Source organism: Aptenodytes patagonicus, chromosome Z (assembly GCF_965638725.1).
Source record: "Aptenodytes patagonicus chromosome Z, bAptPat1.pri.cur, whole genome shotgun sequence".
NCBI classification, from domain to species: domain Eukaryota; kingdom Metazoa; phylum Chordata; class Aves; order Sphenisciformes; family Spheniscidae; genus Aptenodytes; species Aptenodytes patagonicus.
Genome location: NC_134982.1, coordinates 56,158,999 through 56,176,892, shown reverse-complemented (window position 1 = coordinate 56,176,892; position 17,894 = coordinate 56,158,999). Strand labels below are relative to the sequence as shown.

Sequence of the window (17,894 nt, the reverse complement as noted above, 5' to 3'; positions counted from 1 at the left end):
AGTCTTTGGGAAAGACTGAAAAACAGATGCTTAGTAGATACAGATTGCCCCAATTCCCATAAAGTCCTGGCTAGAGATCATGTCTCTTGTATGCTAAGTGCGACATTATACTGCTGTTCACATCGGGATGCCCTCAACAGATCCCGCCCTGGTAGTCTGAGGAGCTCATCCTTCAGGTTGGTGTTCTTCTGGACTGTCAATATACTAACCATTCCTTCCCTTCAGTACTGGCATAACTTGCTGGCTGAAAATACACCTTGGAGTACTTGTACCAATACAAGTGTCCACTGTTTCACATAGAGGACAGGAACATTACTAGTAGACACAGGGAAGAGCAGTGCCTCTTGTTGCTTTAGCAACCTGGTCCTGTGTGTATCACAGCCCCAAAGCAGTACAGTTAACCTGAAGAAAACTGAGTGTGTGCTGCTGTAGAGGTCTTGTGCGTTATTTATATGGATGCATTGGTAAAATTCTTTGCACTTTCTTCAGGTAGCAGCAAGAGATAACATGAAAAAGGAAGGAAAAAGACCAGGTAGGCGAAGACACTTGTGGTCTTAAAGGGCTACTCTATTGTCTTGATTTCTGTTCTCTGGTTTTACAGCACACTTCTCCCCAGCTGCTGGGCAGTGGGCAAGTATGTGAGCAGAGCAGGGTAGTAACACAGGTGTGCAGAGACATCTGATGGCTGCTGACCATGTCATCACACAGCTGTGCCTTCGCTATGAGGGAAGTTGTTGGGACAACGCGCTTTTGCATCCACATCTTGTCTCAAGTGGCAAAGCACTACTGTTCTGAAGTAGCATTTTGCTGGGTAGGCAACAGCTGCTGCTTTCTTAAGCAGCTGGCTGGCACAAGTCAGAACAAGCACTCAGACTTGAGATACTGCTATCTTTGCAGTAAGCTGTCTTTGCCCCATCAGCAAATCCCCTTCTGGCATATATGTATGCTCAGTCAGCCTCAGATATGGTCCAGTTATGTTTCAGCTGCACTTGCTAAAATAGATGGAGAACTACAAGGAAGGGACCTCCTGACATGCAATAGTTTATGCTTATTAAGTTCTGGCTGTCTGTAGTCATGCAAACCTCCTGCCAGTGTCAACCAAAAACATATCTAAGGACTAAGGTAGTATTTGTTTCTAAAAAGACATGTTTAGAAGAACAGAAAGGTTCGGGGGGGGGGGGGGGGGGGGGCAGGAACCACAGGAAGGGGTTTTTATTTAAAATCCCTTGAAAGGGTCTTTTATTGCATCATCCTTAAAATGAAAACTAAATTAGAAAGGAAAGGAAACCTTGGCTGTTTACAGAAGATGTGTGTCACAGATCAGCCTGAATCTCCTCCACATATAGCTTAGTGCTGCCAAGTCAGCATAAAAAAAAGCTAGGGCAAGTTCTTCAACTAATAGATGAGCTACACCAATTTTTTGATCAGCTGAGGATCTCATGCCCCAGAGGTATAAGCAATACATAGTTTTAACAAACTCAGTTAATTATTAACACTCAGTTAATACATAAATATGTATATTTTTTTATTCTGCAGCTTTTGCATTTAATTTCAAAGGATTTTTCCACAATTTTGGAAACAAAACATATGCAAAGTATGATACAAGCATAAAACCTGTAACCTGAACTAAAAACACCTCAAACAAGACACATCCACTACTTGATAAAACACAGCAACACTAAAAAAAAAACCCTAGGGTTGAAAGTTAAAAGTGTTGCAGTTTGTTCAAGCTGCAAAGAAATGTAGCAACAGGAGGCAGAGTATGTTGTTTGATTTTAGCCAGGATCCTGGCATTAACACTCACTTACTTTATGACCAAAAAATACTTAAATAGAACAGCATCTGTTTCCCATGAAAAAGGCTGTCCACGAAAATTGAACTCACGGATTTTCAAAAAATTCGGTCAAGCAGTGCTCTATCCTCTTGCCTGGGTAAAAATGAACTTTGATTCAACATCAACAATATTTCAAAGCCATCACCTTTTATTGCATCCTGACTACATTGGTAACTAACATCTTACTATGTTTCAGAATGAGGGCTCCAGTTCCTTGGCAGCTGTTTATTTATTTAGCTCACAGGAATGCTATAAAAATTAGGTAATAAGTGTTCATAATGCACACTGAAGATGAAACATATTATTACTGGAGAAGGCTCCAAAGCTGAATATTAACTTGAGAGATACGGGAGGTTAGATCCAAATTAGGCACTCTGGCCTCAGTACCCTAAGTCAGACACAGAAGCGGACAGGGCTTTTACCAACTGCGGCAATTTCATAATAGCCACTCTAATGAGAGTTCAGCCCCACAGAAATCCCCCGAGAAAGCTGAACTTTTCACCAGATGACAGTGGTACAAATTTCCTAGGGGACTACTAACACCAAACTCAATGTGGAAAGTCTGTCCTGCTCTCTCTCAACCAACCTCAGACTGTAGCTTAAATAAACCAAATGCAATCTTCCACAAATCAGGCAATTTACTGAGATCCTGAGATTACAAGTCACCAAGAACAAATCCAGAAATTGTGTCAGTGGAAAACATAGAAAATAAATGCAAATTGAAGTTAACACTGAGCATAAGTTTTCGGCAACATAATGCTGGTATTAGCAAGCTGTACTGATAAGGCCGCATACAAATAGAGGGAGATAATAGGAGATTGTGAAAGGTGTAATTGTTTACTTAACAGTCTCCATTTTATTCACTGATTCAAAATAAAAGTCAGTGTTGACAAACCAGGCTGAAGAGTGTTAGGAGACTAAAGCAAGCACCCAGAGCTTCTCAGTACTGTCCTGCTTCTACAGCACATGGCAATATTACTTACACTGTGACAAGCACAGTAAGCAATTCTTTTTTTTTTTTAATCATTGTGTCTTTATCTGGACAAGTTAACAGCAAGATAAAGACGGTGCCTTTAAGGTACAGTGATTTGGTATCTGTTGGAATAGCTGTGTTGCTAATTGTAGATATGGGCACTGTTGGCTTCCCTGCATGCAGTCAAACCATTAGCTGGCACCATCAGGTTAGCTGGTCTTAAAGTAACCAAATTGCCAGTGCAGCACTTGACCAGTGCACACGAATACTGACATTCTTGTGATTCTCCTCATATGTTTTTAACAGGGTTCATACAGTCTTCTGTGATAAGATTCTCAGAAATGTTTTTCTGAAGCTCCTGTCTGTCACCTAGTATAGTGCAAACACTATAGCAAGGCCAGATTTAACATAACACTGCATGGGTTTTTTCAATTCCCCTTTCAAAAGGATTTCCATCTTTCCCTCCCACATCCACACACACCTAGAATCCAAGCTGGCATAATTCTAAACCTCTCACTTCAAAAGCACGTCAGCAGAAGGGAAGTTCAGACCAAAACCAGGCACCAAAGCTCAGTTCTGCAGAATCAGAAGACAGCGATGCACATTATGCTGTATCTGTTTACCCATCTCAACCTCTAAGCAGAGTCATGTATTAACAATGCTGTTACAGACATATAAACCTCTGAAAGTTCATGAACAGGCCCATGGGAAACAAGTACGATTTTCCTGGTAACAGATTTAATGCTGCAGCAGACCTTTGTACCTAAACCTCTGTCAACATCATTTTATTACTTTAATCTCATCTTTGGCTTCAAAATATTAAGGAAAGCAGAAGTAGACTCTATTGAAAGTGGTACTGTGCAAATGTGTAATTCAGCAAGTATCATGCTACCTCACTAATAAAAGCTGCATACTTAACTGCTCAACACACAACTTGAGACCCACGCTTCCATAGGAAGTCTTCTCTACCTTTGCCTAATCTCTTGACTGTCAGCCTCCCAGTTTCAGTTTAGGACAGAAAACATAATGGACCCATTGGATTCACACAGAGACAGTGTCCACTACCTGTAGTAAGGGACTTAAAGTGCCCTTCCAAGAATGTTTTGGAAAGGTTTTTCCAGAAGATCTGCAGTTGCCTGCACAACTTCCATTCACTTACCAAAAAAAAAAAAAAAAAAATCTAAGGACACTCAGGTCTGTGCCTGCTCAGAGACCCACTGATTTGAAGAAAGAATTAATTAGGCAAATGTGGGAAAACTGCCACATGTACCTGAATCTCCTAACTGCCTGATCAACATGGCACACCACAAAACCCTTTGTGCAATCCAAGTACCCAGTATTGGCAGCTTGTTCCACTTGCTCCATCCCTACAGATTGCATCTGACCAAAGCAGAAATCACACCAGTTCCCATGCAGTCCCGGGCTCCCCTTCCTGGCTGGATGCTTTGAGGCTGGGAGGCAGCAGCAGCCAGGAATGCCCTGGGGAGTTCTGCTGAGGGCTAATGCAAAGTAACCCATACTGAAAACACAAAGGTAAAAGCAGCCTTCCTTCCCGCCCCTACGAGTCAAGATATCTCTACTGATACCACAGGGAAGCACGTTTGGCAACATTTTCCCCAGCCTAAAGGAAAGGCAAGGACCTGCACGTCACTAAGGAGCAAGGTATCAGAGAACCCAGTTGTGTATTTACATGCAACCGTGCAATGACAGGAATGCCACCCTGCTGCAGTTGGTGTCTGCAGGTGTTTCCGGGGGTGAAGGCCACCTGGACATATGGTTTGTTAGTCCTCATTCTGGCCTGGCTGGTTTTTGATAGGATCCTTCCCAAGGGAAGTCAGGGAGGAAACCAGCTTAATTAGGGAGAGGTAGGCAGGTATAAGAATCAATTTGAATATTTAGCTTGAGGGTGTGGGGTCATTTTTGTTAGGGAGAAGACACTAAGGAGGGAGTTTGCTATCACCTTAACGTCATCTAGCAGATAATGTACAATATCCTGTTTCCCTGAACACCCTGATAATGATACAGCAGGACACACGCCACCAGAAAGCCTCTCCCAAGGCTGCTCTTCAGCCCAAGCCCTCCATCATCCTTTATCTGTTAAAATAAAATTAGCACTACTGGCACTGACCAGACAGGCTGCAAACTCCTTCAGTCTCAACATCTGTCTGTACAGCAGGGTGCAACATCGGCAGAGGATGCCACCCAGCTGATGTTTCTCCTACACCACAAGCGATACTAATCCAGCAAACAACTGGGAAAGGCAGGGCACATGTTGAATAACAGCCTGAGATCTGATGCAATTTCTTAGGTGATGTTTGTTTCCCTCTGCCTATTTCATTGCTCCATTTGTGTTTAGTTGGGTTGGTTTCAAGAAAAATAGAAACATGCCCTTTGGGATCACTGAAAACTAAGAGCAATGAAGTAAATACCAGCTAGACTGGCTTATATGTGCAACTACTAGCAACAACCAAAGAAGGTGGCATTAGTTTTACCTGTTGATTTATTACCCCATGGCACTGCAGAACAAAGTATTTGGGAGCCCTGTAGAGAGAAGGAAGAAAAAGGAAGTGTGCCTCAAAGCCAACAGCAAGCTGTACCTCCACCTTTCAAAACAGGAGGAAAGCTTATTTGTTGCAAAGACTTTATTCTCTACTAAAATAGCATTGAGGCCAGTTGCAAATCCAGTGCCTGCAAGCAGTGAGCCAAACCTACTGAAGGTAGCAATCCCAGCAGCCATGTCATGCTCTTGGAAGTACCGTCACCAAGGTCTTTGACTCTCTGTTCTGATTTGCGCTCTGCCTTATCCTGAGTGTTGAAGACCTTGGTGACATTGCTGGACAGATATGTAACAAGTGCTGGGAAGAAGAGGGCACCTGGAACCTGCCTGCAAAATTGGTTAAGGTATGTGTGCCTGCACACAGATTTTGCTGCTCAGGACTTTCTGAAAGTGGCCATAGACCCTCAGCACCCATACAGCATGACAGCTGCCTATGCTGAACTCCCTCACACCACCAGTTAGTACTTCATCCTGGCCAGAAAAGGTCCTACATGAAGAAAGGGTGGGCTGTTCCCTACCGATAACACCTTCCCCTCTCCCTGCCAGAGAGCTCTTCTGGAGCTCAGAGCAGCAGAGGACAGGAGCCACTCCTCAAACCCCTGGACAAACAGCCCTGTTATGAGAGATTACCTCCCATCTCATCAAGAAGTGACTGAAATACAAAGCATGTTGGCATGAGCGCATAGCACTGCCTGAACAAAATCTTAGTGTCCTACCTTGTCTTTAACCAAGCCACTGACTTGCAGGCACCTGTGTAAGCATCCTGCCATCTTAAGCAAGTCGCCCTTCCCCAGGTTCAGCACATGCCTAATTTCAGATCAGACAACACTAACAGTCACACCTTGAACATTAGTTTGTGAGGTTTGTTTTAAAGAAGGTTGAAGTGAAAGGACTTGGGCAAATGCTCTCTAAACAGATTCAAACATCTGAAGCCAAACACAGACATGCATGCTCTGCAAAACTAGCGTTAGAACAAAATCTATACCACAGCTCCAATTTGTATGCTAGTAATGGAAGATCACCTCCTGAAGCCTGTTTCAAAGCCATCAGGCAGCAGTGGGAAGCATGTGTGGAAGCAGGACATCACACCCACGTAAGAGGGGATGAGGGAGCTGCAGGCTCCAGCAGAGCCCACATCACACAGTAGGGAGCACACAGTCCCTCCCACTGGACAAACATGAGCTGCAAAGCTGAATTTGTCTGCACCACTGATTCACATGGCTTCAGGTCCAGGCCAGAGCTGGAACAGAGGAGGTATTACAAATGTTTCCAATTAGCTCATCAGGTAATTAGCCCTCCTGCTAATTGGGGAAATACAAATCTAAAGGCAATGCTTTCAGATTTGGAGGTGTGCTTACATCTGACATCTGCTCCTACTGTCTTCTTAGGTTCCCAGAGTCACTAGAGGAAATGCCCCAGAGAGGAAAGGATTAAGCATCTCTCACACCTCACTGTCAACAGCAGCTGAAGGGTTGACCTGTAGTTGCCTTCCTTGCACAGGAATCTAAGCACTGCCAAGCATAAATATACAGGACTTGTAAGATTAGAGGATGCTGTTTTATGCATGCTGTCAGAGAATGAATCAGGCAGCCAAGGAGTGGGCAGCAGGGACCCCCAAGTTGGAGGCTTTGTAAATGAGCAGATCGTGAGAAGGACAAACAGGCTTTGTTCCCTAGAAGCCTTACCAACAATGGGCAGTCTGTCATTCTAATGACAAAGAGGCTTGATTTTTTTATTACACATTTGAAATATTTTATTATAGAATACGATCTTTGATGACTGGTCTGAGGGTTATTTTTACAGTCAGTCCACTAGCCTTTATAGTATAGAGAAACATGAGCCTTCTGACTTTCGACTTGTACAATACTCCCTATGCGAAATGCTTCTTGGAATCACTCCTCCCCCTCAAACCTTCCCAGCAATGAGAGCTTCAGCTTACGGCTTTCATAGTTTTCTTGTGAATGTCCATGTCTGATGTTCACTGCATGTTTCAACACAGAACACCAGTATCTACTCTCTTCGGAAGAGTTAACTTGCAGGTACTACTGCAGGCACGAAGTGTAAAATCCAGCAACAACATCCATCATTCTGACAGAGAGAGCTTGTTCCCACAAGATCACCAAGTCAAACCAAGGGTTTGAAGAGGTCCGTGAAAAACGGTATTAAGCCTCTCCTTGGTAAATAGTCATCTTAGCTGTGTTCATTATGTGTCCATCTCTGCACAAAGGGTTCACTCTGCATCCCTTCCCCCTTAAAACTGCTGCAGATTTAGGTAAAAGCATGACAATGCCACTTACCAGCTCTCAGAGTAAAAAGAGGGGAGCCTGGCAGTACGGATATTGAGGCCAGCAAGGAAGGGCATCCCTTATACATAAGTAAAAGTATCAACTAATGCTCAAAGAGTCAGTAGACCACGCTATCACCTGCAGATCTGATCACACCAGGATTCTGCACAGCCCTGAAGGGGAGAGAGGAGGGTTATATATCCAAGACAAATCCCTTGCACAGTTTGTCTGTACATACAGCCACCACATATCTGCCAACCTCTCACTAACAATACAGATTATTTCAAAGTGACCTGCAACGTACTGAGCAACACAGGAAAGGATGTAAAAACACCATCTCTGCTTTACAAGTGTGCTCAGGACACAGACATGAGACTATTCACATCACACCAGGTCAGTTATTTTTCTTCCTAGAGCTGGTCTGAGCTACGCTCAAATGAATAGAGCTAGGAAGAACCACAACTGTAAAACCAGGGACGACTTTCACAAAACACTAAAATACCACCTACATTCAAAGAGCTCCACATGCCTGGATAGAGGCTGTAGGTGAAGACACTCCATGGCTGGGTTCCCTGCTCTATTTCCCTGCTGTATTTCTTTCTAAACCATTACTTTCCATCACTTCCAATAGACACATGCAGCACTAACACAGCAGCCAAGAGAAATAATCTTTCAGGAGAGAGTACCCCAAAAAACTCTAACACATTACCATGTCAGAGAGACCTGCCAATAACAAGAGACCTGCCACATTTCCCAAGACTGGGCAGAGCTGTTTCATGTCCCAGCTCTGCTGCAAGCTTCCCGTGTGATCTCACACTAGTCTTATTCATCTGCATGGGACAGGAAGGCACACCAGACATTCTCGTGCAAGCTAAAAGTGGAAGGATTCTCATTTTTCACTGCAAATGGGGCAGTGTGAATGTGTGAACCCCCAAGATGAAACATTTTCTTTTGGACCCTGCCATTCAAAATCCTGCCAGACACTAGCAGAGAATGAAGTACCCTACACCAAACAGTCATACAGAAACAAAAAAACAAGGGAAACGGAGACTTCATTGTCAGATAAGAATCAGGTTTGAGTTTGTAAACTAGAGGCCAACATCAGATTTTCCTGATCTGTGTTCTTCCAGCACACTTCCCCTCTGGAGGTCAGGGGGTAGAGCACTAAGTTGTAGCTATATTGCATTCACTGCTTCACTGACAGAATAGCAAAATAATTAGTGTTTTCCAAAAAGATACACTACTTGGACTCCTCTGAGAAAGTCAGCATTTTAACTGACTTCAGTGGGCTGAGGATTGTAATTTCACATCCAAAACAGCTGCTATTCTTGGCACTACAGACCATCCCTTTTCCCTTCCACTGAAGAAGCTAAAGAGCACAAAAAGCTCTGAACAGGAGAGGCTTAAGGTACTTCTGCAGGATTGGAAAGGGTTTGATGAGCTGTAAATTATAACCACACACATTCCCATTATGGTACATTTCAGAAATTTACACACATGCAGGATTAACCACACTGGAAATGCCAGATGTAGGCAGCTCTTTCTACTATGCCGTTACCTGAGCCAGAGGAGTTTCCCAGCTTGCGCAGTTTTCCCAGGACCTTCTGGACATCCTTTATGCTCGTGTCCTGTTGGCTGTACAAGAGTAACCTCTTGGCATCGGAGAACAGGCGGGAAACACTGGTGACAGGAAAACACAAAAACAACCAGCAGTCATCAGCTCTGAGCCAGCATCCACAGATACAGTTTTACATCCCAATTCCAAACTTCAGTCCCTTTCAGTTATGCCAGCACCCTCTCCAGTACAATAAGCCCTTTCTTCAGTGACCACACTGGGACAATCCAAGGAGCTAATAAAAGATGGCTGCTAACACAAGGTCAACCAAAGTTACATCAGGAACCTCTATGCATTTGAAAGCATTTACTTAAGACTGGGATGGAGAGGACCTCCTGCTGCCTGTAAACTGCTTCCTCTTAGAAGCACAGTAATTTAAGTATGTCCTTGCTCCTTTCAAATGCTTCTCCAGACTGCAGACATGTTTTGCTCTCCATTAAGCCTAACTGGCCTGACAGTATGAATGCAGCAAGCAGGGCAGGGTATAAGGAAGCTGGCCATAATTGAGCTTTCTGCCACACGTTAGCCAGTAATAAATGACTATGTCAGGAAGTATCCCCCAGACCTGCTCTTCAACTGCCTCTCACTCTACACTGTCCATCCCAGAGGTTCATTAACCAGGGAAAGAGGCTCTCAAAAAGAGGTCACGCCTTGCCTTTTTATGGGCCAAATTCTGAGCAACCAGTAAGAGAATGGACTAAGTCCTCACCCAGGCAGAGCTTTTCATTCACCAAGAGCTTCAACTGCTTGGACTCAGGGATACTGCTCTCTGCTAGCCCCTCTGAACTTGGTAGCTGGAGAGCTTGGTACTTCAGCGGTAGCAGAGACAGCAAAACCCTCAACAGTGTACGGTTACACAACTAGCTGGAGACTTCTAAATATCCCTTTTCCACATGTTCCCCCAAGAACAGAGATGAGGAAGAAGCAGGCAGACTCACATGGAGGCATTGAAGTTTCCAACAATCCCAGGGGATTCCCCAGGAGTTGGGTAGCGGAAACAAGGGTTGTTGGCATTGCAGATGATCCCCTGTATCCATGGCAAGGTTCCTGCTGAAGGCATAGCTTTGTTTGGGAAGTGACCTAGAACAGAAACACAGGAGTTGGGAGACAGAAACACAGGATACAAGCCACTACTACACACCATTGCGTTTGAAAGGCAATGCTAATCCTGTGCTGGTTACTGCCCCAAATTGCTTATGATAGAGCAGAACAGCCAACACTAAGAAGGGTTCAGCTCATGTTAAGTTCCCCACACAGCTCTGGCCTCCTCCACTTAAAAACTACACCTTGTTAAGCCTGTAGAAGCTCTTTGCTACTCTCATCTTCGCAGCATTCTTTTTGGCCATGCTGACAGGGATATAGTACTTCTTGCTGAGGAATACCCAACAGCAGGCCACTCCAAAGCCTGGCAGAGCACACACATGCTTTCTAACCAGCCATGCTTCTCTGGATTTGCATGCCTAACTAACACAAGGATTCGGCTTGAGGCCACACGGACAGGCCCAGTCAGGGTCTGGGTTCTGAAGACCCATAATATTTCTATTCAGTCCTTTTGGTTTTCAGAATCCGCTCCCCTCAATTACACACACTGTAAACACCAAGCAAAGGGTCAGCAACTGTGGGGCAGGTGCCCACATTGGTCTCCCCGAGATAAGTATGTCATTGCTGCCTCATACTGGCTTGATTTCCAGACAGTCTTAAAACTTCAGAGTTCCTAAGACATTTAGGCACCTGCCTGCCATATTTCAGTTCTTTTTGCTGAAGTCTAATTCTTGCTAATAAAGACCTAGTTAAGTCATAGCCCAGAGTTTACATCCTGTTTACATTCTGCATTCTGAAGAGTTAAAGCAGTAACAAACTACTCGTGGCAGATCTCCACCAGTATATGCCAGTCAGGCACTTGTGAACCCCTTACCCTCCAATGACAGGGGAAGAAAGGCTTCCCTTGTATAATCCTGCACCTTAGACGAGCCATCAGCCTGCTTTTTGCAAACCAACTCGCTTCCTCACCCCCACACTAGAGAGGGAAGTGCAGAGAAAGGTTATGCCCCTTCCTCAGTATCTCTCACAGCTACTCAAGGCTTTGACCATGAGATGCACATTCTCCCCTGTGGTGCCCACCTTGTCCTCACAGCGTGCCTGCAATCACATGGCGGGGGGCTGGCTCCCTACCTCCACATCCACAATGGAGGCACCAAAGCCCCAGGAGGAAGAGAGGTCAAAGCTGCTGAATTATAGCAAGGCTGGTTAATGCAGGTGGCTGAAGGAAGACAGGGAGCTTATTAGCCCTCCCTGGAGAAAGCCAAGGACTCTGTCCAGGAGAAATCTGAAGGAACCAAAGGTTCATTGTTTGCAGTACCGTGGGGACTGTTTGTTCCCAGTTCTTTATTTAAAATAGAAAAGCTATTTACCTGAGCTCTCTGGCTTTTGTTTCATTTTGCTTTTTTTCATTTTGCTTGGCTGAGGGGCTTGGGGGGTGGGAGGAAGAGGAAAAATGCTAAGACTTTCAGATTCTTTTTGTAAAATTTCCCGGAGAGTCACTTTCTCTCTCCTCCATGCCTTTTATTTTACATGGCTAAGAACTCAAAGAAACTATTAAAAGCAGTATGAGAAGAGGAAGGGCACACAAGAATTCACAGTAACTTTTTACATAGTGATGCATATAACGGCAGTTTCTCAAAGACTAAAGCAGGAATCTGCCAGTTTTAAGTCAGATGAGTCACAGAGAAAACACAGGGTAACAGTATACCTGTGTATATACTGTTTTCAATGACATTGCTGCAAACATCTAGCTTTTTAGTAGAGATTAAAGTCATTTTTTGTCAGACTTTTTTTCTCCCAAATGAAGTACATTTTGAATACCTTAAAGGGTCACAGGAACAGAAAAGAAAAGTCAGGCTCTACAAGACACAAGTCAGCAATCTTGGTCAATAGCAATCTAAGATGTCTTCTCTGGCTGGTCTGGTGAAAGCCATGTAACTACCACTTAAGCGCTAGCAAAATTTTCCCCCGTGTTTTCAGAAAAAGGTTCCTCACACTGGGCCAAGCTGCTAGAAATAAAAAATTCTGACTGGAAAGTCTGACCACAGAAACAGCGCAATCCTTGGTTGTTCTTCTCCTCGAGCAGGAAGAGAGAGCTGAAAATCTTTATCTGTTTGTTGAAAGAGACTATACCATTAAAATACTGAGGCTATCTGGAGGCTACAAAGCACTTGCATGCAGCTCTGTTACTGCCATCATCAGGCATTACCTGCAAGTGATTTCATAACAGCATACAGCATTGCTACTACAGATAACAATCCTGTTTCCCTTAAGGCATCCACAAGGTTGCCACAAAGTTCACCATCAACTCAAGGTTTCTTTCTTTCTATCTCTGCTCACAGTTCGGCAAAAAAATGTTCCACTATACAACACATTCGCATCTGTCAGCATATGAGTGAGTGTTCAATGAAACCAATCCAGACTTAAATGAAATAATTTAGCTACCTGTTCTCAGAAGCTTTTAGAAAAATGGAGATGATTTAACCATAAAAAGTGAATTAAAAAGTTATCAGATGCCCTACACTCTACAATTCCTGATGACAACATAGGGAGAAGGCAGACAAAACAACATCAGTCAACATAAATGGGAAGGAAAAAGGGCTGCAGGTGAAAGACTCAAAACTCTGCTTGTGACACCAGGGTGCCAGAGCAAAGGATTTACAAGGAGGCTAATAACTAACAAGCCCAATCTAAACAGCTCTATGAAATGGCAGCTCTTGCTAGGTTTGAGTTTATATACAATACTGCCACAGCTGAGATGAATTACCATTGAGGCTGCTAGTTAGTTATACCAGCTGAGTAGACTGCTTATTGCTTCTCTTCAGCTTCATGTCCATATTACAGGTATCTCTCCTAATGTCACTGTAACATTCAGTCAGAAGAGGCAATTCAAACGCCATGCAGTAAAGTATGAGATTTAATTTAGGGAAGCTTCAATTACCCTGCCAAGCACTGTAGAAAATGAGTTAGGTAGTACATCGGACCAGCAGTGTCCAAAGTGTAATGGGAAACTGCAAACATTAACGCTTCAGCTTTGAAAGGATCCTTGCTAGCTTGAAAGCCTAGCAAGCAGCATAAAATGCCCCTGCCACTGCAAAGAACCACAGGGTAAGTGCTGTAAGAGCTAGTTCTTTACCCATTTTAAGAATGAAACACTTTAGAGGGCCCTCCAGAATCATGTTGTGCTGACCCTTAAACCTTACCTTGCAGTAATCAGGCAAAGGAAAGATAAACAAAGAGCTCTTCCACAGTCAGCTAATTGTAGAATGAGGCTGTCACCAATCACAGTAAGACAAAGCATGTTGCTAACAAGTCATGCTTCTAAATCAAATGGCAACCAACACAGAGGCCTAGAGATTGTCATTTGCAGAGCAAGAATAAGCTTCCATTTGAAAGAAAAGCAGAAGTGTGCCCATTTAGGATGTAAAGAGAAAAGTAGAATAGTTTTTCCCAACAAATGTATGACTGCTGAATCTACTGAATACAGAGCTGACAGTCTAATGGTTAGAAGAAATGGAATTGCTCTTGTGCTCTTTAATGTGATACGTTAACCCACATCACTACCTGAAAATGAGATTGCTTTCTTACCGAGCTGAACACTGCTTTCTTTTTATGCTAAGTCACATACAGATCAACGATGAGAAATAAGACTTGGGTTGTTTGTGGGTTTTGCAGACTTGTCACAGTTCTACGGCAAATTCTCAGCTAATACATTATAAATGCAAAAAATGAGAAACAGCAAGAAAACCAGCAGCAACGTACAGTCCTGGAGCAACATTAAAATGACAGAACACACCACAGTCCCCAGGGTGGAAGGAAAGGAACCATTAAAACTTCCCTGAAGATTTCTGCCTGAAGGAGGCAACCACTGCCCCTGCTCTTTGCATCTTGCCAGCTGCATTATTACCTTCTAACCATGAAACAACAACCATTCTGGGTGCAGCTGCTGTGTTTGGTACTTACATTCATGCTGCTCGTAGGGCGGATATGAAAGTCTTACAGAGATCAGAATGAAGAAGATAAACAGAGGCCAGGCGACTTCGATCAGCAGCTGGAACTAGAAACAATAAAGACAAAGTATTAAGACATCATATTCAAAATACAGGACAGAACAGTTCCAGGACCATCCACTTGTAAGCCAGGACAGTTTTGCAAGCACTGCCTCACTTCACTTTGCCTATGCATTCCAGGACCAAGAGGTTTGTTCCTCCAGCTTCAGAGGATAATCTGCAAAGAATTACAGGCCTTTCTCATTGATATGTGCCAGTTATGGGACTAAACTGGATGTGCTTAAGGGCTATTTTTGGCTTCTTTTTGTCCCCTGACTGAAAGAAACCTCCCAATGAATCTTCCCAGCCATGAGTTGAATTTTTGGCCTCCTGTTTTAGAGGTAGTGGGAAGTACTTGCATCCCTTTCTCACAGTAAACCATCGAGCTTCTACCCTAACACATCAGGCATGGAAATTGTGCTGGTGCACAGCTATGCCAAATCTTTCCATTTCAGTGCTGCAGAAGTATATTGGTATCAGGAAAGCAGAGCTACTAAAATTAAGCTCATACTAGTTACTGTTTTGTTCTAACATATGTTTGTTCCCAAAGGCAGGCACGCACTGGTCCGGGGTACCTACAGATATCTTTACCTGACACTCACTGCCTATAAAGAACTCAGTTATTTAGAGGGACTACACAGGAATATAAGAAAAGGCCTGCTATTAAATGCAGAGCATTTTTTAGACAGGGAATTGAAGCACAGAAAAATTCAGAGATGTGCCACGTCCCACAGAAGCATGTGGGCAAAGCACCACTTCAGCCTAGAGCTTCTGAGACACAAGCTGAGGTTTCCCAGGCTTGAGTTTCACCAGCCATGCCCCTCCTTTCCCACTCCAGAAAGGCTGCCTAAACATGCATTTTAGGTAAGCCATGAGACAAGGAAAAACTGAAAGCTTTTTATGCAGCCACTTCTTACGTTTTTCCTCCTTTGGGAGAGGGAAACCAGAGTGTTTTCTCAGTCAAATAAAGAGAAATCTTCTCCTCTTCTTTCCTGGAAAACCCTGTCTTTGCTAATAAGATGTCTACATCATTCTTATTACAAGCCAGATAGGATAAGACCTGCACCCCAGTGGGAGAGAAACCCCACACAAAAATGTGTTTTCCCATGTTATACCATTAACAGCGAAAATTAGGCTCTTGACACTCAGCACAAGGCACTCCATGCAAACTTTGAGGTGAGACTTCTAGGTGGTTACTGCACCTCAAAATAATCTCACACTGTAAACACAGTGCATTAAAAGAAATGCCACTTGATCCAGCAGAGGAAACCATCTAGGATGCCTCTTCACAGATACCCTAACAGCTGACATCCAACCAAACGGCAACCCTATCCGAAAGACATAAAAATTGAGCATCAGAGTCTCCCAGGCACTCCTGGTAACAGTGCCAGGCTCTGCACAATGAGTTTGGGATATTGTTTCCCACCCGTTATTTTCATAGACATACTGTATGACTACTGGATAAGAAACTCCATTAAGACCACGCTAACAAAGATGCCAGGAAGATGCCTCAGCACCTTTGGTCTCTGTTTTTACAGTAAACAATGTAGTGGCAGAGCACACACAGCTATTAACAGCAACAGCCTGCTTTCTTCTGCATTAAACGGTGGTCTGGCTCCCAGAGGTCAGAGATGCTCAGAGCTAGGACACTGACAACTTGTCTACTCCTTACCTTTTCAGGATCCCCTCACAGCTGTTGCCAGGATGACGTAACAGGACTTTTCCTCCTCTTGACAGAAAGGTGGCTGTGAAATTAGGACAAGCCATTCCCTCCGCCAGCATCAACGGCCATGCTCTGGGACACATCACGGCACTCTGCTACCCTGGCTGTAGGCAAGGAGCATGCACCCCGAGCAACTGCCACTACACTGTTTGGGGAAGAGCAGTGTCAGCTGGGCTTGTGGAGGCTTCTCAGGGTGACCAAGGTGGCCAGATAACCTCTCGCAGCCCTGTGACTGCTACAGAACCAGCAAGAAAATGCTGCCCTTGAGATCAAGCCCTGACTTGCTTGGAGAAGTATCAGCCCCAGCCACACCACACTGGGGTGGACAGTAGTGCCCAAATGGCCTTGTTGTTGAAGGGGGAGGCTGGACACCTGCATACATAGCTCCTCTTCTGCATGCCTGATTATGGCTAATTACACAATCACAAAGGTAACCATGTGTGGGCTGCATGCACAGCATTGTATGCCTCTGCACACACAACATGTCTAACTTCGCAGATTGACAGGCTCGGGGAGGACAGAGAAAGGAGGGATGCAGCTTGGACTGAGTGAGTTGCACCTTTACAGCTGAAGACTGCTGCATCATGGCAGCCACTGAAGTGCTACTTAGTGAGAGACAGCTGGCAACTGCTGCACCAGAGGCTTGCACAGGGTCAATGTGTCAACAGCATTTCAATAGAGAGTTTGGACTCCCCGGCCAGCCTCCTGTGCTGTTCAACAAAAACTGAACTGTCTTCCTTTTGCTCTTAAAGGTCAGTAGGTTCCTTCCCTTACTGCTTCCTGACCTTCCTGTGACAGTGCATTTCATCTACTGTGGCCTTTGCAGAGGAGGACACAGAGATACTAACGGGGACATGTCTCACTCAAGTTCATACTAAGTAGATACTGAAAAATCAAGCCTCCTCACCCACTTCTGTGCCGCCAACTAGTAGACCAGCCTGGTAAATAGTGAAATGTATCTTCAAACCTCCAACCCCACTGCCACTCCTGCTCCATCTGGAGTTGAAGGAGGAACATCCCATTTGCACACAGCAGGTGAATTCAGAGGCAGCACTTGGTGAAGAACAAACTGCTCCTAATTTTACTTAGGCTAGTCCCTGAAGCATGCCCAATTTATACCAGTTGGCTGATGATGCAGGATGCCATTACATACAGAGATCTACACTGTGTCAACAGGGAATCTGTTGAGCAAGAACTAACCAAACTATCACCCCATCTCACTGCCAACCACCCTCTCCACCTTTATGGTCCAGTTTCAATGCAGGGAGCTACCATACTGACAGCTGACCAGCCTCTCCACACAAGTTTGAGGTGTTTCCTCATTTGCAAGACAGCATGGAGAGAGAAATGTTTTTACACAGTGACCCCCGAACACGATTTTTCTTTCCTCCTCTCCTCCTGTAAACTCCTTCACCCCACTCCAGTGCTGTTGGAAGTTATCCAGTACAAAGTTAACGCTTGAATTGCACGTCAGGCTGAGCTTTGAACCCAGCTTTTGCAATGCAGCCCGAACTCACAGCAGCCAAGGAGAGGGTTTGGTGGGAAGCAAAGGCCAGCCCACACTTCTTGTGGGAAGAAGGGTAAGGATCAAACTATTTCTGGGCTACATCTTCAGTAAGTACAAACGGGAGAGAGCCATCACCAGCACACCCAGCTCAAGGACACTGGTCTCCTAACAGTAAAGCAAACAAATGAATGACTGTGCAGCCATGATAACAGCATGGTGAGAAGAGATGTTCTGCTACTTTTCTGCCATTTTCTGTTAAGTGGCCTTCCCCTCCTGACATCTTCAGGTAAAGCCCAAATGGGAACCATTA

General features: G+C 44.4%; 1 protein-coding gene across 1 annotated transcript in view; it reads right to left on the bottom strand.

Moving 5' to 3' along the window:
• The window catches only part of ABCA1 (ATP binding cassette subfamily A member 1), a 94,975-nt gene that overhangs the window by 58,272 nt on the left and 18,809 nt on the right, over positions 1-17,894 (bottom strand). Inside the window, exons 3-5 of the mRNA XM_076362460.1 lie at positions 14,269-14,362; positions 10,203-10,344; positions 9,208-9,329 (exon numbers count right to left, since the gene is read on the bottom strand). Of these exons, the coding sequence (XP_076218575.1) occupies positions 9,208-9,329; positions 10,203-10,344; positions 14,269-14,362 (358 nt within the window). The remainder of the gene's footprint in view (positions 1-9,207; positions 9,330-10,202; positions 10,345-14,268; positions 14,363-17,894) is intronic.